At 39.4% G+C, this 22,073-nt stretch overlaps 3 protein-coding genes across 3 annotated transcripts in view; all 3 read left to right on the top strand.

The window, feature by feature from the left end:
- Positions 1-1,767: 1,767 nt before the first annotated feature.
- LOC135587675 (CBS domain-containing protein CBSX6-like) lies at positions 1,768-4,177 on the top strand. The gene is made up of 2 exons (XM_065079322.1): positions 1,768-2,170; positions 3,180-4,177. The coding sequence occupies exons 1-2, from the start codon at positions 1,839-1,841 to the stop codon at positions 4,075-4,077; spliced, it is 1,230 nt and encodes a 409-aa protein (XP_064935394.1). The 5' UTR covers positions 1,768-1,838; the 3' UTR covers positions 4,078-4,177.
- Positions 4,178-5,548: 1,371 nt separating this feature from the next.
- LOC135678427 (uncharacterized protein At3g27210-like) lies at positions 5,549-10,237 on the top strand. Its single transcript, XM_065191244.1, has 4 exons — positions 5,549-5,704; positions 5,796-6,012; positions 9,159-9,239; positions 9,402-10,237. Exons 2-4 carry the CDS (start codon positions 5,886-5,888, stop codon positions 9,851-9,853), a joined length of 660 nt encoding a protein of 219 aa, XP_065047316.1. The 5' UTR covers positions 5,549-5,704; positions 5,796-5,885; the 3' UTR covers positions 9,854-10,237.
- A 506-nt stretch (positions 10,238-10,743) lies between these two features.
- The window catches only part of LOC135678421 (uncharacterized), a 39,977-nt gene continuing 28,647 nt past the window's right edge, over positions 10,744-22,073 (top strand). The window contains exons 1-2 of the mRNA XM_065191231.1: positions 10,744-10,994; positions 11,107-11,221. Coding sequence (XP_065047303.1) covers positions 10,807-10,994; positions 11,107-11,221 — 303 coding nt within the window. The 5' untranslated portion in view covers positions 10,744-10,806. The remainder of the gene's footprint in view (positions 10,995-11,106; positions 11,222-22,073) is intronic.

Genomic DNA, 22,073 nt, shown 5'->3' with positions numbered 1-22,073 from the left:
GTTCCTCAAACAATTTATGGACATGTAGGAGAATGGATCCGGCATCCATCTTTTCATGCTATCTCTATAACTTAGGAGTCATATAGCCAAACATGTAATACTGAGCAAGAGTGGAGTCATCAATGTATTTTACATAGCGAGCGATCTCATCCTCGCTTGCCCCTTCCTCGGGCGTAGGCATCACTGTATTAAGGACGTACGTGATTTTCTCTACCGTGAGAATAATTCTCAAGGTGCGAAGCCAATCCGTACAATTCATACTAGTGAGGCGGTTGACATCAAGTATGCCACATAAGGAATTTGAAAGCGACATTTTTTCTAAAAATAAAAATATAGTAGAAATAAATAACATGTAGATTTTACAAAAATAAACAATTAAGATATGGACTTGTCCGTCGCACCTGCTCTCCCGTCGCACCTACTTGCCCGTCACACCTGCTCACCCACCGCACCCGCTCACTGCTTGCTTGTTGCCTACCGCACCTCCTCGCTCGTCGCACCCACTCGCTTGCCTCTCGGATATCGCGCTTGCTCACCCGTTGCACCTACTCGCTCGCCCACAATGGCGAGCATGGGTGCAGCGGGCAAGTGAGCGAGTACGACGAGCAAGCACCGAGTGAGCAAGTGCGATGAGCGAGTAGGTGCAACGGGCAAGCAAGTATGATGAGTGAGCGATGAGAGAGTAAGTGCAGTAGGTAAACAAGTGCGGTGGGTGAGCAAGTGCGACGAGTGAGCAGCAACAGACTGCGGGTGAGCAGTTTGGAAAGATAATGAAATTATATTTTTATCATTTCCATTCGTGATTTTTTTTACATGTAATAACATATACAACTTTTTTTGTCGATAAAGTTAACGATATAAGAAGAAATAATCTACATTCCATCGACTTTCACCTTCATAAGTGTAGGGAGTCCAATACTACTTTTTAAAGTATAAAGATCGAAATATTAATGATAATTAATTATAAAAAAGTAAAATATATAATACAATCAAAATGTCCCTAATATAGTTTTTACAAAACCGAACCGAAGCAAAATATGAGGTACGATATATGAGTATTTTTCTGTCATCAAATAAAATTCACACTCGAATAATCGGATTCTCCAATTGCTTTCTCTTAGGAAAAATTTTGTTTCCACTTTCAAACGTGACAAATTCCTGAAAAATAGATTCCGCTGGACCAATTTTGCCTACTAAAATTTTCATCGCAGCCCACATTAATTATGTATTAGTTTGTTAAATCTAAACATAGACTGAATTTTCCACGACTGCTTCATCTTGTCATCCTAAACTCTTTCCCTGCCCTCTGCCTGTATTAAAAAAAATTGTATAAAAATAAAAATAAAAAGATAACGGGTTATTATCCGTCTCTCTGCCCTACAAAATGGTGGAGCTCATCCGTCTTTGACCGAGCCAGGATCCAAGCTATTCTCTCGCGTTAAAAAAGGTGGGCCCCGATGAAAAAGAAGTGGAGCCCACTCGTCTATGTTGTGTCCCCTGCCTTGGTGCAGATAGACGAGCGCAACACCTTTTTAAATTCCGATGTCTATCGACTCCTCGTTAGTTACCCACGAACGTACGCATAGCTTTCCAACGACTGAATGGCACCTTGCCTTAATTTGAGTCCCACGTGTATAAATCAGAAGGCAGGTAGAGTTGAAGGTATGTAAAAAGAGTAGAATATTCTATTGCTATTTCTTTCCTATTTCCCCGCCCAATCACATCACTCGACCAATTGAAAACACCAACGATCTCTTCGTCTCTGTCTCTCCCATTTCCCGGCGAAGACTCTACGTCTCTCTCTGCCTTCTCCTCAGTCGAACGGCGGCGCCGATTCCATGGCCCTCGTATTCCTCCACCGCGTCATCGGTGACCTGACGCTGGGGAAGCCAGATCTCATTGAGTTCTCCGAGGTGGAGACACTCGAGGCCGCCGCCCGGGCCATCGCCGGCTCCTCCGAGGGGGCCATTCCCGTCTGGCACAATCGGATACCCGCGGCGGGGGCAGCGCCGTCCTCGGAGGAGAGGTTTGTCGGTATGCTCAACTCGCTGGACGTGGTGGCCTTCCTCGCGAGGGCCGGCGGGGATCGTGACCGGGCCATGAGGACGCCGGTCTCGGAGGTGGTGACGCCCAATCCGAGCTTGTTGAGAGAGGTGGATCCCTGCGTGAGGTGGGAAATCTTATTCCTTTTATTCTGATTCTGCTCTCTGCTCTTCTTTTTTTCGGATGTACTTCTTGATCGATCGATAACGTCGTTCTTGATCTTTTGTGGTGCAATTTTCTTAAAGAATCTTAAAATGCCTCATTGGAATATTGGCTTTGGTGATCTGCCTCATTGGAATCTTGAAATGCCTCGTTCTTGATCGTTTTCTTTCCTTCTTTCTGTACGATCGGTTAAAATTGATTGTGTTATGTTCCTTCATCGTTATATCCGATTTAATTCCAGAGAACCTTTTATTTTGCGGTAGTAACTCATTCTCACTTCCTGGAATCAAACACCTCTATCTGTGTTCTTGATTGATTCGCTTGATTTGGTCAATCTAGTCTTTGTCTCATTGTCGTACGACAATTGATTTCAGGATGAATCTTCCTATTTCCTTCTTTCTCCCTCGAGGAAACCCTTTTGTATCTATACTTTTGCACATTGTTGTCACATTACCTATTCGGCATCTTTACTGCTGGTGTATGTGAAATCCTTCACTTTTGGTCCTTGACATCTGGACATCGTGCTTTGGCTTGGCACGATTTCCAGATGTCACATTTGGAAATCCTTCACTTTTGCTCCTCGACATCTGGAAATCGTGCTTTGGTTTGGCACTTTTCCTTTCCTCACTGATCTATTAGCTATTTTGGTAGTGGTTCTGAAGGCCTAAATCTATTAGCTATTACCCCAAGTGAGTTCAAATTCTAACTGATCAACTATAGAGACGATTGATTACATTGGTCATCAAGATTATTGATTTGAAGAACTAAGATTATTGACTTGTAATGATACAAAGACAATCATTAACCGAAAGGTTACAAGATGAAGCATTCTAATCGACAATTAATTTAAAGTTCGAACAGTATTTAAACTGGTAGGATTCGGATTGCTCCTTAGGAATAAACCTGACCTAGAGACTCTTTCGGGAACTACTTCTAGTATTATGCAGGTCTAATTCAAGTTTCGGATCCACCAGGTTAATCGATGCGCTCGAGCTGATGAAGCTAGGTGTTCGGTGCCTCCTTGTGCGCAGAAGCGTTGCATGCAAAGGCGTCAGCAAGCCCTTTTCCATGCTCTACAATGGCAAATGGCTCAGGAACATAGAGACCACCAAGGCCACGAGTGCAGCAACCAGCAGCAGTCCACCGTCCTCTTCTTCTCTTCCTCGGAACAATTTCTGCTGTCTCTCCCGAGAAGATGTCGTCCGCTTCCTAATCGGCTGCCTTGGTGCTCTTGCTCCCATCCCTCTGTCTTCCATCACCTCTCTTGGGGCCGTTAATCCGCACTATTCTTACGTGGAAGCCCTCTCGCCCGCCCTTGAAGCCATCGGTAAGATCCCTCACGGCCCATGTGCGATTGCAGTCGTTGAGACTACCAGTGATGGCTCGCACAAGATTCTTGGAGACATCTCTGCGTACGAATTATGGAAATGTGACTACGTGACGACTGCATGGGCCATGGCAAATCTATCAGCAGGACAATTTGCTATCGGCACAGATGAAAATGGCTGCTCTTCACCGGTAGACCCGCCTGATCAGCTTATCGATTTGCCAGTGGAGGTTGTCACCGTTGGAGCCTCTCCCAGGCTGACCAAGTTTAGCAGCAGAAGCATCGGGTTCTTCGATAACCAGTTGAAGCAGGTGCAAACCGGGCGGCCGAGGAGCATGTACAAGGGGCGGAGTAAACTTTTGACGTGCAAGCACACGAGTTCATTGGCGGCTGTCATGGCCCAGATGCTGTCCTACAGGGCCACCCATGTATGGGTGATCGATTCGGAATCGGAGGATGACATCTTGGTCGGCCTCGTTTCGTACACTGACATCTTGGATGCAGTCACCAGATACGCCAGCAGTGTGGTTCCTCCGACTCCTTGATGTTCTTCAGCGTTCCATCTTTCTTTTACGTGGTCATATTTGTCAACATTTCATCTTGTCGGGTGTCTTTTAACGAGTATTCGGAGCATTTCTTTTTCTCTTCCGATGGAATTGGAGACGACGTTGCAGAGATAAATTACGATACCAAAGTTTTGTAGTATCCTGGTGTTCATGATGATTTCTCAGCTTAATGTTATTTAGCTTGAGTCATTTTGACTCAAGTTACTAATTAGAAGATCCTTTTTACTCCTAAATCCTGGCGTTAACTGGTGACTTACCAAGCCAAAGCAAAAATAATTAACTTTTTGTGGAGGATAAATTGGAGGATAAGTATGATTAAATACTGACGAAATTGTCTAAAAATATTGTAACATTTTTTTTTTAAATATTGTAACACAAGTAAACTAAAAATGTATAGGAAGTGACGGACTTGTGTAAAAAAGGGGTTTCTTATATCTATCTTTTAAAGTTCAAAAAAATCATATTTATCACTCCAAATTCCAACATTATATATAAATAAAAATAAAAATAAATAATATGTATATTTCCAAACAAATGGAGACTATATATATATATATATATATATATATATATATATATATATATCGAACAGCTCCAAGCATTCCCAAGAGAGGATGACGTATTTGGTTAATAAGAAAAATCAAAACAAACATAGCACGCAACCATGAGTGGCTTCATTTTTATTTATCAAAGAACACTAAAAGTAGTAACATTACTTGGCATGGTGAGTGAAGCCATGTGTTGGGATTTCTTTATTTTCTGAGCTAACTTTTAAATAATATTTTGTTGAGTTTATTTAGTTCAGTAAAAATTGGATAGAAATTTATTTAATATTTATTTATTATTAAGAGTCTAAATTTGATGGACTCTGGATGAAACTCTATAAATATGGATATATATATTTCTTTTAAACTATCAATGAAATATTATCTAATCTTTCGACAAACCTTAGAAGATCGATCCCTCGGATTGATCAACCAGATCGATTCCCTCGTAACGTTCATTCTTTTTCTTCCTTTTCAATAAAATCCTAGGGGTCTTATCATCATGATGCTATAATGCTTAATCGATGAGGAAATGTCACCATCATACATTTTTTTATGAGATTAACTACCATAATCAACGAGCTTCGGCCATGCCAAACTCACACGAAGTGCAAGATTTTATGGATATTCTCTCAACCGAAATCACCAAAACGTAGTGTTCATTTTCCACATCGACAGTGACCCGAGTAACACAAAGGCAACAGTCTGTACTTGAGGTCAAATATAATCTAAAAAGATATCTCTGGGTAGATTTGCACCTTCTAAAGTAGTCTTTAGGTTGTGATCAACTTGAGACAACTATAAATAGAACACACAAGTGGCCGAGAAGGATTCTAATTGCAACATGGACGTGACATGAATAGATAAATGGATTCATAAAGCCCACAAATTCAGTGGGTGGAATACATTGATGGCATTAATTCCTACTTGACCTTTGGGAAGCTACTTTTCTAATTCCCCTCCTCTTCGTCCTCCTTCTTTCTCCACCGTCGAACTCTTTGAAGCTGAAGGATCTCCTGTTCCTGAAGAATGGGACCTTTGGTCGGCCTTCACGACACCAAGTGAAACTAACCGCCTTTTGTTTTTGTGCTTTGCTGCCTTTTCTTTTCCTTTCTAGTACTTTTCCTCAGCTCCTTCTGCGAAAACTGGCAGGACACAGTGCTGTGGTAGCTCTATGGTAGAAAAGATTTGATTTTGAAGACGGGTTCCTGCGTTTCGGTTGCATACAGAGCAGATTCCACCATGAGACGATGTCTAGGCATCGGTTCCAAGGCCAAGAGGTTCTTCTTCTTCCCGTCGCCCGCCAAGGAGAAGCCCTTGTGTTGGGATAACCCTTTGGGTCGATTTGGCCCTGAGAACCCAGACTTTGGTATGTTCTTTTAAGGAGATCAATTCCTCTTTTGCAACTCTGGAGTGTTGGCAAAGGTCTAATTTTCGCTCGAGTGCATTATGTTAAGTCTGTCGAGTGAGTAATTGTTTTCTTGTCTTTTCTTATTAATCGCTTTTTCGTTTTGGATTGCGATATTTTGTAGGAAAAGCTCTGATAATTGATTTACAACATTTATTTTAGAAAACAAAGCAGCAGTGCTGATGGTATATTTCTGTTGGATTTGCTGCTCTCTTCTGCAAATTATTAAATTATTCATTTTGTTATGTCTGATATATGGATCGCAATAAGCCATAGACAACCTACTACCTCAGATTTTGAATCTATCTAAAGGAACAAGTTCATATTATGCTATTGCAGTGAGTTCTAGTTTGTTTAGAATGTTTTAAATATGATAATCATGCTGCCAGATTATAACCAAAACAGAGGGTGGCCTGAGTGACAGGTTTGTAAGATTGCTTTGCTCTCTCTCCGTAGCGATGGGTGCAAAGTATGCTACTTGACATTAGGTTACGAATTTGTACTATATGTTATGCGTTCCTTTGTCTATACTTGTCGTTTCAATCTTCGTCTACCACTCAAATCATTTAAGTTATTCTGCTTAAATTAGTACCTTGTAGTGCTCATGGCTTCATCATTCAACCATTATCTTTCTAAATTGAGCACTCATCTTAAGATTTCACCTATTATCTGTGATTATCTTCGTGAATATTTGATATTCTGGTAATAAATATGTTTAATGTACATTTGTGGTAAAGTTAACTATTTTCTGATACTGGATCCTTAAATAATATCAATAAGCTTAGACTCATCTTGTCAGTAGGAGTATTATAATGTCAAAGTTCTACTCAGAACTAGAGAGCATTATTGGTTTTTTGTTTGTTGATCTATATCCGTTTCTCTTTCTACTACTTTAAGACACTTGGTATTACTTTTCTATCTAGAAGTCCTTGCTTATCTCTTTACTTCAGATCAACATCAAGATTTTTGGGAAAAATTATGAACGATTATGTTTACAGTTTTTTTAAGACATAAATAATGTTACTACAGAATAGTGCAGCTCCCATTTAAAGCTCTTCCATTTCACAATCTAAACATTAATAGTTAAGTACATGTAAGTGTATTATTGTAATCTGCTACTAGTTTAAAGTGTTAATCGATGTGCGGGCCTGAGATTGCAGTCTTTACCATCACAAGAAACTAGTAGCATTTGCCTATGCCATTCTTAATGTTTGACCAATGTTACATTGTTCCAAACCCTCCTTATATGGTGTGGCTTTCATGCTTGAAATTTGGTGGTACACCAATTAGGAGAGAAAATGTCAGCAGCAACAAGTCTGACCTTGCATATCTTGTTCGACATTAACGATTACATGCAAAACTTTTATTAGGTTGGGAAAGGGAAAACTACTGGTCTGGAGAAGACTCAGGTTTTACATGAATTGCATCTCTCTTCCTAGATCTTGTTGGAACTTCTCAATGACTTTGGACTCAGTTAGTGTAATTGAGGGCGATATGTTAATGTTGCTTAAACAAAAGGGAAACTTATATTTTTTATAATAAGTGGAAGATGCAAGGGATCCTAAGTTGTTCTTAAAGTGGCTAGTCTAATGATGTTTGGAGGTGGTTTTCTAAATGTCAGTCATTTCCGTAACTAAGTTCCTGATGAGTTCATTTATGGATGTTTCTTGTTGTGCTTGTCATCAGGCAGTTGACAAGTTACAGGGCAAAAGTTAGTCATCCTCTTGAAAATATGAAAATGTGAGGCAACTTAATCTTCCAGCAGTTGAACTGTAATTGATTCCATATCATCCTTCTGTGTGGAGAAAACCCATTTGGTCGACATATTCTTTCTGTTTTTAATCCAAAAAAAGGGATAATGACGTTGGAGATTATGATCAAGGAAAAGGAAGACTCTAGAACCTCTAAACAGTGACAACTATCATGTTGGAGAATATACATGTCATGATAGAAAGCTTTTGGAATTTGTTGGAAAAAAGGATCTGTTGGAACAAATTGCAAGCATACCACTCAATTTATCATCTTAAAACATACGAAGAACTAGTACTCCTATTTGTACTTGACAAAATATTGAACATTTCATTGGAGTTTGGGCATGCTTCATTGCAAGTTTAGGGGCTTCAAGAGGTAATCATTTATAAATTGGGAAAGTATCAACAACCCCAAAAGCTTTATAGTAATAATGGATCCAATCAAAAGAAGCACATGGGAAGGAACCTATGCAAAAGCACAGTAACTGCAGGAGCTTAGCTTATGGAAACCCATTCAGGCTGATCACATGGTGCTGGTTTGTATTGCCTGAGCTGCTGAACTATTGTGTGGTTTAGGATGATTTTTGGTGGAACTAGTCAACATTCCAATTTTTGTATATGATTAAGCCTGTCAACAACTGATTCTGAACAAATCCAATGGACATTGGAATTCAGATGTGAAACAATAAAGTGTCTGCAAAATGGAAGCTCAGACCACATTGTATCAATGGGAACTTTTAGATCATTGTTGATAATATGCACTTGTTGAAGAATAGTTCAGTGATTTTGTTGAGATCAAATTTTCATTTCATCAAATATTTGAAGCGGTACTTCCAAAGGACCACAATCTTTTGGTGAAAGAATTGTAGGGAATTTTACAAAGAGTTAGACCAAACCTTGGTGGAGACACAAAAAATGGTTAAGAGCTTCGTTCTGCAATTAAAAAAAAAAAAGCTATGTTCTTTGGATATATCATCCAGAGATTCCAGACTATAGTTACCTTTTTATTTTGGCCTCTGTGTTGTTACTTTTGGAGAGTGATATCTTATATCTCCAATACCATGGATAATCTTTTGACTTCACAGTGATTTAACGCAATGTGCCAAAGTGAATATCTTAAATTTCTCATCTTGTAGATTACTGGTAGACAAGGTGTTATTTAGTTGTTTTGCACTGCATTATGTCATCGGGATATGTGAAACAGAAGGCATCAACCAATTAAGCATGCTGTTGAAATTTTCCAAAGATTATTCTGAAATAGGAGGTAGAGCTTATTAAGAGTCTATTTGCAATTCTAACATCTTCATCTAATTATTTGGACTTGGGTGATTCATGCTTAATGTATGATTTCTGCAGGCTGCGAGGAGGAAATATTTTTTGACTCAAAAGAAAGTTTGGATTCTGAATGTGAGGATGATTTCTTTAGTGTCATTGGAGGTATACTATATATACACTAAAAAGATGAAAATTCTCGTTGCCTTTATAAACTCTTTAACGGAATTTCTTTTAAAGAAACATCTTGATATGTTGTTATGCACATATTTAGTTCAATTTCAGTAATGAATTTTGCTTACACGTGGTGCATTTTGTATTATGCAGACTTGACACCGTCACGAGTAAGTACCCCTGACCATCAAACAAATGTAAGGTTGATCTCTGGATTGGATAATACCATCTTTGTGGACAAGTATCCAGACTCTAAATCCGAACCCTCTCCCGCTGGTAGAAAGAAATTAGGTGACATTCTACATGAAACAATTCAAGGTGAACGGGCAGTTGATGCAACAAATGCTGCCGAAGAGGAAGTGGGAATCAATGGAAAACCCGATGTACTCAAAACCGACACAGACCAAGCTCCAGGATCATTAAATGGCACTCCATACTGCTCTGGAGCCACTTCTGTCTGTGCAAGTGAAATGACACCAAGTCAGGATCGCAAGAACAGGAAAGGCAAAATATGGAAGGCTGGTCATTGTTGCTTGCCAAGCTTGCAGAGTTTTGGCTTTGATGAGAAAAGGCAGAAGCTGAATCCTGGAGCCTACAATTCCTGATACTGCTGTTGCTTTTAGTAAATTGTCTTCTGAATGGGTTATCTAGGCTCCTACTAGTACTTCGATTGTATGCTCATATGTACGAGTGTCATGATCTTAGCCTCGACATAGACCTTTAAGAGTTAGTTAAAGAGACAATTTTTGGCAGATAACTGCAAGTTGGGTCGTCGTCAAATATCTGTAAACAAAAGCTTGTTACATTTTCTACTGCCATGTAAAATTTCCATGCACTCATAGAACATGGAAAAGAAGAAACAAGCGGTTAACTTTTCTTTGGAAATCTGTACATCTGTTGCCTTCCTAAATATCTGTCTTGAAAGCAACATGTCCACTATACATTCAAGAAATATAGCTCTTGCTCTGTCGCTGCTGGCCTTGCTATCATCTGCTGCGATAATGCAAAACTTTCCGTCATGCCCAGTGCAGTGTGGTCCTTGAAAGGATTAAGGATGTTTTCTTTTGCTTGCTTGATAACTTCATAATGCTATAGAAAGAATGAGATATCTAGGAAAAGAATTCTGAAATAATTTGAGTACAGTGTCTTCTTCTGCATGATTATCTAATGAATTGATTAGCTGGATGACCATTACTTCATGTTACAATATGTTACAATATTATCTTGGCAAAAATGTTGTCCACATCCAAATTCAAATTTCATGGTCCCAAAAATAGTTCTAATGTTTTGAGTCAAAACTATATTCTTAAATCATGTCCAGTAGGGAATTTTGGAGTATAGAATAAATAAATAAACACATGCCACGTAGGATTCTTAAGTCACTATAGAATAAATAAATAAACATATGCCACGTTGGTCATGATTTGTTCTCCCATTGGTTGCAGCAGGATTCGAACCCTTGTGGTCTTCACCCATAAAACTAATTGGATATTGGGGCACATTCTCCCGGTTCGGTGGCCTTATCATCGCCCGCTTGCGCTCCCGCTGGGTGGATGTTATGGCTCTTTCGCTTCTCCCGCACGCTAACGTCGCCGCCCGAGTCGCCACTCGAAACCACCCGCCGCCAGCCTCTACTCCTACCCTTCTCCGTCGTCGGAACCCTAATCCTCTGCAGTGCCATTCCTCTTCCTCCTCCTCCGACGCGGCCGCAACCTCCACTGCCCTCCAATGCCCACACTTCCAGTCGTATGTTTGTTGTCTCGACCTCGGTTGAGACAAGCATAAATAGCTACCAATTTCTTTTTTGATCGTTTAATCTGGATTTGTCTCTCATGGTTTTTTTGCTAAACGTTTTTAGATGCTCCGGTTGCACCCACGAGTGGAATCTTGATCGGCCGCCCGTGATCGAAGAAGCTATCGAGTTCTTCAAGAGCCTCGGCGTCTCAGATTTTACGTTCGAGAGTGGAAGACTGGTGGGTGTTCCTTCTGTTTGTAATACGTTTTTTGCACAATTACTGGAATGGCATGCATATGACTAGGTGGAATTGCTTGGTTTCATCGCCTTATAAGGAACCAAGAATTGGAGGAGTGTGCTAAGTTGTTGTAGGTGATAGGACGAGTGATGATTGAGTACATGGTCGATTCATAAGAAACTGCTGCAGAAAGAACTTTGTTGTATATTTTGAGATTGGTGATAGGGGAATGACTTGGTAGCAGTGGTTCCCAGCAGTCACAGTTATGCTGCAGTCGTCAGTGTGATCAATTAGAACTTGTTTTTTACCTTTTTTAATTGGCAACTTGTTTACAAAGACAAAAGTAGGGGCCTTACTATGAGAACACTGAAGATGTGGCATGTGAAATTTCCTACACTCATGAATGGCAGTTTGTGTTTTGTTGGCTCATCTTTTGTTCCTTCTCAATGACAATTGATCTCATAGAAGAGCTTACTGCTTCATCCTTATTTTGATTCTTTTCTGAACTGTGCATAGCTCCAAAGTGTTATTGGGATTAAGAAGAACTCTCTTCTTGCCTAGACTTGCCTTGGCTAGAATTTGACAATAACTTAGATGGTTGTCAAGTTGGCTGATGATAGACCCGGCCGGTGGTAAACCAATTACGATTTTACCATGGAGACTTCACAAGTTTGAGGGTTTGAGCTTTGCTGAGGTTGGTGTTAGAGTTTAGTTATAGGTTGGACACACATTCCTAAAGCTTAAGCATCTGGGATTGATGGCAATCCAATCAAAAAGATTACTAGAACAGAAAGAGATTAAATGACGATGATGATGATTGTAATGATTATGCAATTTTACATATAGCTGCTCTTTCTGGTGCAAAAACATGGAAACACCCTACATTACTATTTGCAAGTCAATGCTATCGCTGTTTACTGAATTTATAAATGAGACGTTATTCACCATCCTTCCACCAGAATTATGATGAGGTCCACATTTGAGTCCATATAAAGCTGAGATTTGCCATTGTTTTTTTGATTTTCTGTAATGTTCAGTTTAAAGTTTTTTTTATCAGATTGTGTTAGTTGATTGTCTCTTTATTAGGATTTTACTGGGTAATTTCAATTTTGGTTTATAAATGTTTGAGTCTAGTTTGTTATTAGTTATTTTCCTTGCAGTCGTATGCTGTGTATTGACACTTTTTGCGGTAGCTACTTTATGATACAGTAACCTTCATAAGGTCCCCAAGTCTCAGAGCAAAATTTTCCCTGTATCTCTGACATGACATCCAGGAATAGGATTCTTATGGTGTTCATTTACTTGTATATTTTGAGGAGAGACTGGGAGAAAGAAGCAGATAAATCTGATGGTACAGAGAATTCTAACAAGACTATCTATGCATTCGTCGAAATAGTCAAAATCAAAATAATATGTAGAGCTAATTTATCCAAATCAGTTCAAAATATCCAAATGTGGTGCATCATTAAAGGGAAGAAGTTTTGGACATATGAAGGTGTCACAATTAAATATGCCAAAAAAGGAAAGCAATCTTTTTATTTATTTCCTTTCTAGGGATCCTTCCATCGGATAGACACTTATGATCATTGTACCTGATGGTTTTGAGAACAATATGTTATGATACAGTGTGAGAGCTCAATTGCAAAAAAAGATCCATGTAACTAACCAACTCAAATGCTTCGTTTTTGTTGTAGTAGCTCATTTTTAAGGTGTGTTCAAAACTGATTCTAAGATACATATATCATTATCTTCCAAGGTTGATTCTTTTTTGATTGATTTATTAGCCTTATCATTAGAGATTAATTGGAATTGACTAATTTCAATCAAACTCCATTAAGGATGTTGGATTCTTTGCCCATTTTAGTTGATTGGATAGCCTTATAAAGAAGGTCCAGAAAAAAAGAAGAGGCAAGGAAGGGGAGTACCGGAAGGATAAGAAAAAGGAATCCTATGACTATTGAGAGAAATAAAAGCATATGTTGTTGCAATTATGCAACAACAAGAAAGTCATAATGTCCTAACTATTTGAGGTCGATTATATGGTTCTTTTGTCATTATTGAGCTATGCAAAAGATCATATCCTTAGTTAAATTGGGAGTATATAAATTTTTATTTATAGCTTTTAGTAATATCATTTTTGGACATTTCTCTAACTCTCCTCATCCTACCGGTAGTAATTAATTCAACTATTCTAATTATAGCATTATATGTTTCCATAGATGTTTGTACCATCTTAAATGATTTTTCTCTTTTGAAGTGAATTAAAACATTTCTATTCCTATCTTTTCTAGTATATTTTTTGTCTAACAATTGTCATATGAAAATTTTCTTTTAATCTAAAATATATCTTAGTGATCATAAAGCTCCAAATGCTCCTCTCTTCTCCATTTTAATTACCAAGTTTTTTTACTCTATTAATAAATTATTAATCTCTCTATCTTATTGAATAAACGATCCAAGATAAATAAATATTATTAGAACTTCTTGCCCATCCAACTTAACTATATTTTTAAGTTTATTCTTAGTATTGCTAGAATTGTATCTTATATATTTAGTTTTAGTCAAGTCCTTAGTATAAGATACTTATCCTAACATATAAAATATAAGATACTAAGGTCTTATATTTTTGCTGAAGTTCTAACATTGTGGGTATGTTAGGATAAGTATAAGTAACCTCACAAACCATACCCTGTGAACGTGATCACAGGGTATACGTTCACGTGATCCTTCTAAAAATATAGTTAGGTTAAACTTTAGGAATATACGTTTAAAAGAAGATCGGTCCATACTTGAGCAAAAATCCCCTAGATCTTTGTAAGAATCCTTCTATTTTTCTTATTTTTCTAGCTCCTTCTATATAAGTCAGTTCTTCGTTATCTATGCTTATCCTTTTAGTTTCGTGTTCCGTTCTTCGTTATCTATGATCCTTCTAGTTCTTCGTTATCTATGCTTATCCTTTTCCTTTTGTTTTAAGAGATTGATCTCCTTTTGTAAGTCTGCCCTTTCCATGCGGAGTCTGTCAAGTTCCATATTTTCTTGTTCCAGCTCTCGGTATTTCCTTTTCAGCTCTTCTACTTCACGTTTTAGCTGGAGGTTCTGCTGGGCAGTTGTAATGGTCTGTTGATGGGCTTCCTCAATTTCCTTTGCCTTTTCTTTTTCTGCTTCCAGTGTGGCTTTCAGTTTCTTTATCTCTGCCTCACAGTGGTTAATATAATCCTGATGTTGTTGGAGGAGATTCTTGGGTTCAAACTTGACTGGTTCCTCCAGTGCTACAGGGGTCTTTTTGTTGAAGTAGTAGATGCTGCACATTCCGCACAAGGTGATTTCACACAGCGGGCAATGTCGTCTGTGCCTTTGTTGTGAGATTCTTTTACAGCAGTTGCACCTTTCCTGTTTTGCCGGTAGTTCCTCGTTTATCCTCCAGATGTGGCTGCACTCGGCCTGTTTTTGCGAGACTTGTATTCTTGCTCTGTATCCTGACTCTGGTCCAATCCACCAGGTCCTGCTATCTTCAACAAGAGCAAATATCTTATGGGTGAAGGAGTGTATACCATGTTGTAATCCCTCTACGTCTTCTCCCTCAGAAATTGAGTAGATTGCATCACTTTGGTTTTCTCCTTCTTGGACAGAGATGATTTCATAATCCTCTGGAAGGTCTAATTGTTCAAACATTGCAACCCTCTTTATGTTTTTGCGGTCGTTAGGACATTCCCTGGCGAAATGTCCTTCCTCACCGCACAAATAGCACTTGCACCTTTTGTTTCTTACCAGGTGCTTTCTTTTTTCTATCCTTGCATGTGATGAGTGGGGCTTGCCTTTATATGTTGTGGATCTCCTAACTTCGTATTTCCTTTCGGGCTTGTTATAATATCCTGGGATGGGTATTTCACTACAGAAAGACAGGTCTTTGAGCGCCCTTTTGAATGCGGCGTCCTTGCATTCTGCTTCCAGATATTTGTAGGAAAATAAGATCCTGGGGATTATCCCGATCGTATTGCCCCTGTATTTGAATTCAAAGGCGTCCTTTATCCTTTTTCCTAATTCTCTGGGCATCTTGGACCATAGTTTTTCAGATAACTCGGGGCTTGTGAACAGCCTTCCCGTTTTTGAGGCTAACCTCATGTAGTCATTCAAGAATTGGATAATATGTTTCAGGCTGTTGCACGAAAGCCTCTCCAGGTCTCTGTAGGCTTTCTTCTTGTATCCCGGTTGATCCCTGAAATGGGTCTTCAAGTATGAAGATTGTTCGTAATTGAGATAGGATATTTTGGGTACCTCCTGCTCCGTCGGCGTTTGCTAGTAGTAGTTGGTATTCGTCAGGGTACGCCATCCTCCATTGGATCCAGGCTAGCTTCTCGGATTCACCGAGCAGATTTTCGATAAATTCCATCTTTGCTTGGGAATTTGTGAATCCTTGGAGTGAGACTAAATTCTTAGTTATTGACTCCCATTTCATAAAAACTTCATCAAACATCCCTAATTGTGTAGAGATAATGAACATGGCTCCCTGCTGTTGAAACGCTGAGGGTAGGTTCCATGCTTCAGAAAAATCCTTTGTTTTGAATTTGGCTTGCCTAGTGTATCCTTCAAAGGTAGGCTTCTGGATGGTTGACTCTATGTTAATTGCGGGGGGGTAGTTTGCTGGCCCCATAGTAGAGTCTGTAGGTGGTCTGTAGTTTGATACGGCAGAGGAGGAATATACTTGTTGGGAGAGTTTTGCTAATTGTGGGTATTCCACTTCCTAATTTTCCTCAAGTCCTGCTGCTATAATTTCTTCTTGAAATTTTTGGGGATATGGCATCTCCCCACCACCTTCTGAAACGTTAATATCCTGAAAATAAAAATTCAGGTTATTCCGCAAGCCTTCCGCCTCATTGTCTTTGCTGCCTGATGTTTGTATTATGACAGCTATTGTGTGGCTCTGGATTTCTTCCTCATCGCTGAACGTCTCGTCATCAGCAGTATTGTAGTTGATCCGACTTGATGTAGATGCAGCTTTGTAATTGTCAAAGCTGATAGATATCCTTCCATCTAATAAATTTCGGCTTCGTGCTTTTGAAGGCTGCATTGGTATTGAGACTTGGGTTGGTCGGATGACCCAGTCTCTTCCTTGTATATCTGCTGTAGAGTACCTCCTCCCTGGTAGCAAGGTTTGCCGTACCGGACTGTACCGCCCGGTACGGGCGGTACGTACCGGTCCGACAGGCTAGCGGTACGCGGACCGCCCTGTACCGGTCCGCCCGTACCGAGCACTGTAGCAGTTTACTGTAGCACTGTAGCACTGCTACAGTGCTCGGTACACCTGAGTGTACCGCTCGGTACACCTGGGTGTACCGAGCGGTATACCGTACCGTACCGGTACCGAGCCCGGGTCGAAACGTCGGTACGGTACGGTACGGCGAACCTTGCCTGGTAGTGCCCTTACATTGTGGCTGGTGAGGTAGTCCACCACCCCTGATACTTCGTACGCAAAGGCAACATTCGGGGTATTTGAAAGTCGCCCTACCATTCCTCTGGTGACAAGCAAATTAGCTTCACCATTCCGCCATGTGTCATATCCTCTTGTGAGGATTGAGAGTTGAATATTGCGGTAAAAGTCCCCTATTGTCATCATGATGTCGGGGATTACGTAGACCAGCTGACTCCCTCGAGTCAAGTCTACTTCCATGGTGGCAATGATGGACCGATCATCCATCCATCTGTTGTCCCTGAACACTAGTAGTGCCAGTGTCCCTTCTTCCCGTCGATGCAGGGTTTGCAGCCGTACCTGGAGTGTTCCCAGGTGGATATACTGCATTCTACTCCTCTGAAGCCTTTCGTAACTTTCCTCCATGATGAAGGATCTATCCTCCTGGTTGTTTGTAACCAGCATGGCCTCTTCAGATCCGTGAACGTATACCCTGTGATGGGCATTGTCCCTTCTTGAGTGGTATAGCACTTCAGCTGGTGCTATAGTAGATCTTTCGCGCATAGATAACCTTAGTTGTGCCTGAGGGTCTATCTGTTGTTCTAGGACATGTTGGGTGGAGACTGAACCTCCAAATAATCTTTGTCCTGCACGTCTTGTCGCCTGGCGAGCGTTAAAGATCCTGCGTTGATTTCTTCTATAATCTCGGATTTGATCTTCGATCAAGGGGGCAGATATGGAGACTTCTTGAGTTCTGGTCGTCATTTCTGGACTTGTTTCAGGATTTGTATAGGATCTTTGAATACCAAAATTTTTCCTTTTGCCTCTTTAGGTCTTTCTGAGGGACCTAGGCTTAAATTGGAGAGCTTTGCTATCAAATCTTCTGGGATGCTCTGGGGTGGTTCTGTCTTAGCTTGCTGAAGCTTCCTTATAGCTTGTAGTTCTGTTTGTATCCCTTTTATATCCTCAGCGATCTGTGTGAGGAGTTGGATTTGTGTGTTGTGCTATTTAATCACAGCTGCTTGGTGGCTAAGGGTTCCCGGGTAATCGTTTGTTTTGAGAAATCCTAAGGATGGGGGATCAATAGGTTCTGTGGCCTTGAGGGCTTCTTTGTAGGATTCGGTGTTTTTGGAGAACAGATAGTTCATCCAAAAATTTGTTTTTCTATCCTTGATAGAAGTTGTTCAACCCTCTGCAGCTTTTGATTTAAGCTTTGAGTTAGTCTGAGAGCCTCTTCTTCCACAAGTTTTGGTTGCCTGGAAATTTCTGCAACCAAATCTCGCACTTCTTGTTTCGTGAGGGGTTTATTTTTCGAGTGTAAGGCAGTGAGAGTTTTTATGGAGTGCTTGAGTCCTTTGATTTCCCTCTCTAAACTCTGATTTTTCTCAATAATGACCTTGAAGTTTTTTAAATTGACTCTACTAGATAGATAGGTTCTGTCGTAAATAACCGTAAGATTATGGGCTAGCTCTTTCCTGATGGGGCTATGGGTTTCAGCAAGGTCAAGGTAGTCAAGCTTTGAAGTGTGAGAACTAGTGTACCATTGCTGTATGGCTTCTTCCCATTTTTCAGACATGTACTATTAGACTTTCATAATCTGGTTTTCCTTATCCTTTCTAGATTTTAGTCGTCTCACCTTGTCGGTTTTCCTCCGGGTCTCCCTGCCCTTTTGAAACCTTACGTCTTTTGATCGACTTACTTCTAGATCAGATAAGTACTTCCTCAAGGTTAATTAAGACTTCAAGTCCAGTGGGCTTATTAGGTCCAGCCTCTGTGCCACTAGTTTCAATGTCTTAAAATAGGAAGGAACTTACAGTTTATATAAACTAGTCCTCCTTTTTACAGGAAAGAACTATTATGAACAAAGATTTGGAAGTAGACTTGACTCCATCATTGCCACCATGGAAGTAGACTTGTGTAGGGATAATGAACATGGCTCCCTGACATGTGGAAGTAAAAATATAGTTAGGTTAAACGTGATCCTTCTAAAAGAATAAGGAAAACCATAGCCCGGGCCTCTTCAGTAGAACTGTGAACGTAGAATTGTACGACTAATACTTATCTGATCTAGAAGTAAGTCGATCACGTTTTAGAAGTTTGCTAGCCACTGAAGTCTATATAAACCGATCCTGATAAGAACTTAGTATAAGACCTTAGTATGTTAGGAGTCCTGATCCCACAGGCAGTCGAACTAAAACCTCTTAGTAGTTTTAGTCAAGTCCTTAGTATAAGATACTTCCCAACTTAAATATAAGATACTTATCCTTCCCAACATGCCAAGACCTTAGTATTGCTAAAGTTTGCTAGAAATGTATCTTAGTGATCATAAAGTTTGGCTCTAAGATACATTTTTAAGTTTGGCAAAAATCCCCAATTGTATCTTTGTTCGACTTAATTTAAAACTTTTAGTCTCTAAAGTTTGGCTCTATAACTCAAGTTTAAAATTAATTTCATTTAAAGTCTTATATATTGAAATAATAATATTAGTAAATAAAAATGCAATGACTTAATGCATACTTAGATATTGTCCTATTCTAACAAAAGCTTATTAAACAAACTCCTTATAGTCCTAATACTAGTAAACTATAGTATTATATATACATATATCTTTCATAATATCATGTATAATTAGCGATACACCTTTCCCTGTAAAAGCCACCATCATACATCTCTAGGAACTTTAACAAAGGTCTTCTCTAAATCAATAAAAATGATATACAATTTTTTCTTCTTCTCTATATATTTTTTCATCAATTGTTTTAATAAATATCTTGCATTAACCTGAATTGATTTTTGGAGCCAAGGACTATCGTATCGCTCGAAACGATACGAAAGAGGTGGTATGTATCGATCCAAGCATGGACCGATACACAGATTGCCTCTATTTTGGGCGATTCCAAGTTTCCAACTCATATAAAAATCCTAAAACAAGAGTCACGAGCCCTCTTCTCACCACTGCCCTCTTCTAGTGCCGATGTTGCCGATGCCACTATCGTTCGATGTCGTTGCCATTGCCATTCAATGTCACCGTCGCTATCATTTAACATCACCAGTGCTATAGTTTGAGGCTGTTTATCTACCCGGTACACTCCCTCTACTTCTCTCCTCTCGTTCCTTCTCCTCCACCACTTCCTCTTTTTTCTTTTTCCTCCCCTCTGCTTTCTCTTCTTCCTTCCCTTCCTCCATCACCACTTTTTCTTCCTTCCTCTTCCTCTTTCCTCCTCTTCTTCTTTCTTCCTCTTTGTTTTTCTTCCTCCTCCACATCCCTTTTCTCCTTCTTTGTCTGAGAAACACTGGTATTTATCGGTATCGGTGCACCAATATTGATTGGTACATATTGGTCCAACCAGATCATCAAAAATGGTTTTCGTTTGGAGATATATGTTTTATATCCTATTTGACTTCTAATCTCTCTTTTCCAAAATTTCATTTTGTCACTCATAATTTTAATTCCTTTGTAATTACAAAAGCTTTAAATATCTTCATCAGTCTTATAAATTGGTACTAAAAACTCTTTTTTCATTCATCATGCATCTTTTAAATTTCAAAATTTTGTTAAATAAACTAGGCAACCAAGCTATTCCTTGGTCTCTTAAACACTTCTAAACCTCAATAGAAATACCGTAAGGTCCGCCACTGTTACCTATTTTCATCTTTCTAAGGTTTATTAAACTCTTCTAAACCTCAATAGAAATACCATCAGGTCTGACACTCTTCACCTATTTGGCAGCATTCTCTAGAATGTTATTACTTATTAGTACCCATAAAAATGATGGAGGAGGTCTATAATTAGAGGACTTAGCTTTTTTGTTAAATTTTTTTAAAGGAATATGTTCATACAGGTTTAGCAAGATCCTGAGGTAGACAAAATTGACCTAATTTAATTGAAACATACAATTAGTCAGGCAGAAGAAGTAAGAGATCAGTTGGGCATGAACTTACCATATTCAGTCAGCAGATAGTTTCAGTAATGAAGAATTGTAAGATGAAAATGACTCTTCATCTGTGGGCTAATTTAGGCTGGCAATTATAATTTATTATTTGAAAGATGTTGGCAACAAAATTGCAAAACAATCAAGCAACATTCCCAAATATCTCAATGTAAGACTCAATTAATTGACCTATTAAATTGATTCCAATTTGACTGAATGAAACACAAAATGAACCATAAAGGTGTAACAAAATAATATTGCATCATATACTTACATTTTCAGAAATAATAATTATCTCATCAAAAGATCTAAATGATTATTTCATCCTGTAGTGTCAATTTGCTTCTGTGAAAGTTTGTTGCTGGAAGTGATAGTACATTTCCGATTTTTTCAGAAGAATTGATGCCAACTCCTAGTATTTGGTGTTTTAAGGACTCTTGTGCTATCGTCTTCAATGCAATTGATTCATTTGGTGTGGCTTGAACAAGATGGCCAGTCCAGATCCATATAGGAATTAGCTAACTTAAATTTGAAAAACTTTGGTGTTGGTCCTTGATCGACAAATATTATTCAGTGTAATAGTCTGACCTTTATTTGATTCCTTGTTTGGGAAACACAATTTTGAATTGAAGCTGTTTAGAATAGTTTCTTAACAAAAAAATCTGCATTGGACAATTCTTGTCTTGATTCTTTGAAATCATTTTCTAGCATCATTTGCCATATTGTACCAACGTGGCATATTGATCCCTTGTTGGACTTGATATGTACTAGTGACATATCATGTGTCAGTAAAATGGTATATACCTATATATTGAAAAAGTATTAAAAAATCAGCCAAAATTAAAGAAACCTTTTCGAAGGTCTTTTATCCTAACATATCGGTATATGAATTAAATTTGAATAAGAATAGAGTATATCTAGCCATAAATGAATACAAAATCTAGGCTATAAGTATCGAAAATTGAATTTCTTACCTTTTCAGATGCGTTGAGGAAGAACTTAGTTGCATGATCATCATTCAAAGAAAGTTGCTTTCGTTGATCTTGAATCACCTAAAAAAGTTGAGATATTAGGTGTTGAAACTTTAATATTTGAACTAAATAAACTATTGAGATAATCAGTGATTTAAAAAGGCGCTCGGGCGCTCGCCTAGGCACTCGGGCGAGGCAAGGCGAGGCCCGAGCGCCTCGCTAAACTTCCAGGCGGCGCGCTTCAAAGAGGCGAGCATCTAGAGCTCAGGCGCTGAGCGCTTCGGGCGAGCGCCTGTGTTAAACCAGGCGATCGAACCAGGATTTTAAGTCTGGTTCGGTCTCCGGTGGTTAGTTGGTTCAATCGAACCAACTAAAATCGATATCAGCTGTCGCTGCCCAACCCTATCCGGCTAACACTGCTCGTTGCCGCTGTCGCTCCCGCGCTCGCTACTCGTCGCTGTCGCTGCTCGCAACCGCTGCCGCTGTCGCCGCTCGCCGCTCCCGCTGCTCGCCGCTCCTGCTCCCGCTGTCGCTGTTGCCAC

This window comes from Musa acuminata, chromosome BXJ1-1, assembly GCF_036884655.1.
Source record: "Musa acuminata AAA Group cultivar baxijiao chromosome BXJ1-1, Cavendish_Baxijiao_AAA, whole genome shotgun sequence".
Classification (NCBI taxonomy): Eukaryota; Viridiplantae; Streptophyta; class Magnoliopsida; order Zingiberales; family Musaceae; genus Musa; species Musa acuminata.
This window is presented reverse-complemented; position numbering and strand designations above follow the sequence as displayed.

What these genes read in the sequence shown, in the direction of transcription:
- LOC135587675 (XM_065079322.1), top strand. Translation starts at nt 1,839, where the DNA reads ATGGCCCTCGTATTCCTCCACCGCGTCATCGGTGACCTGACGCTGGGG. An exon ending in GAGGTGGATCCCTGCGTGAG is followed by an intron (nt 2,171 to 3,179) that starts GTGGGAAATCTT and finishes CGGATCCACCAG; the next exon opens with GTTAATCGATGCGCTCGAGC.
- LOC135678427 (XM_065191244.1), top strand. Translation starts at nt 5,886, where the DNA reads ATGAGACGATGTCTAGGCATCGGTTCCAAGGCCAAGAGGTTCTTCTTC. An exon ending in CCCTGAGAACCCAGACTTTG is followed by an intron (nt 6,013 to 9,158) that starts GTATGTTCTTTT and finishes TGATTTCTGCAG; the next exon opens with GCTGCGAGGAGGAAATATTT. An exon ending in TTTCTTTAGTGTCATTGGAG is followed by an intron (nt 9,240 to 9,401) that starts GTATACTATATA and finishes TGTATTATGCAG; the next exon opens with ACTTGACACCGTCACGAGTA.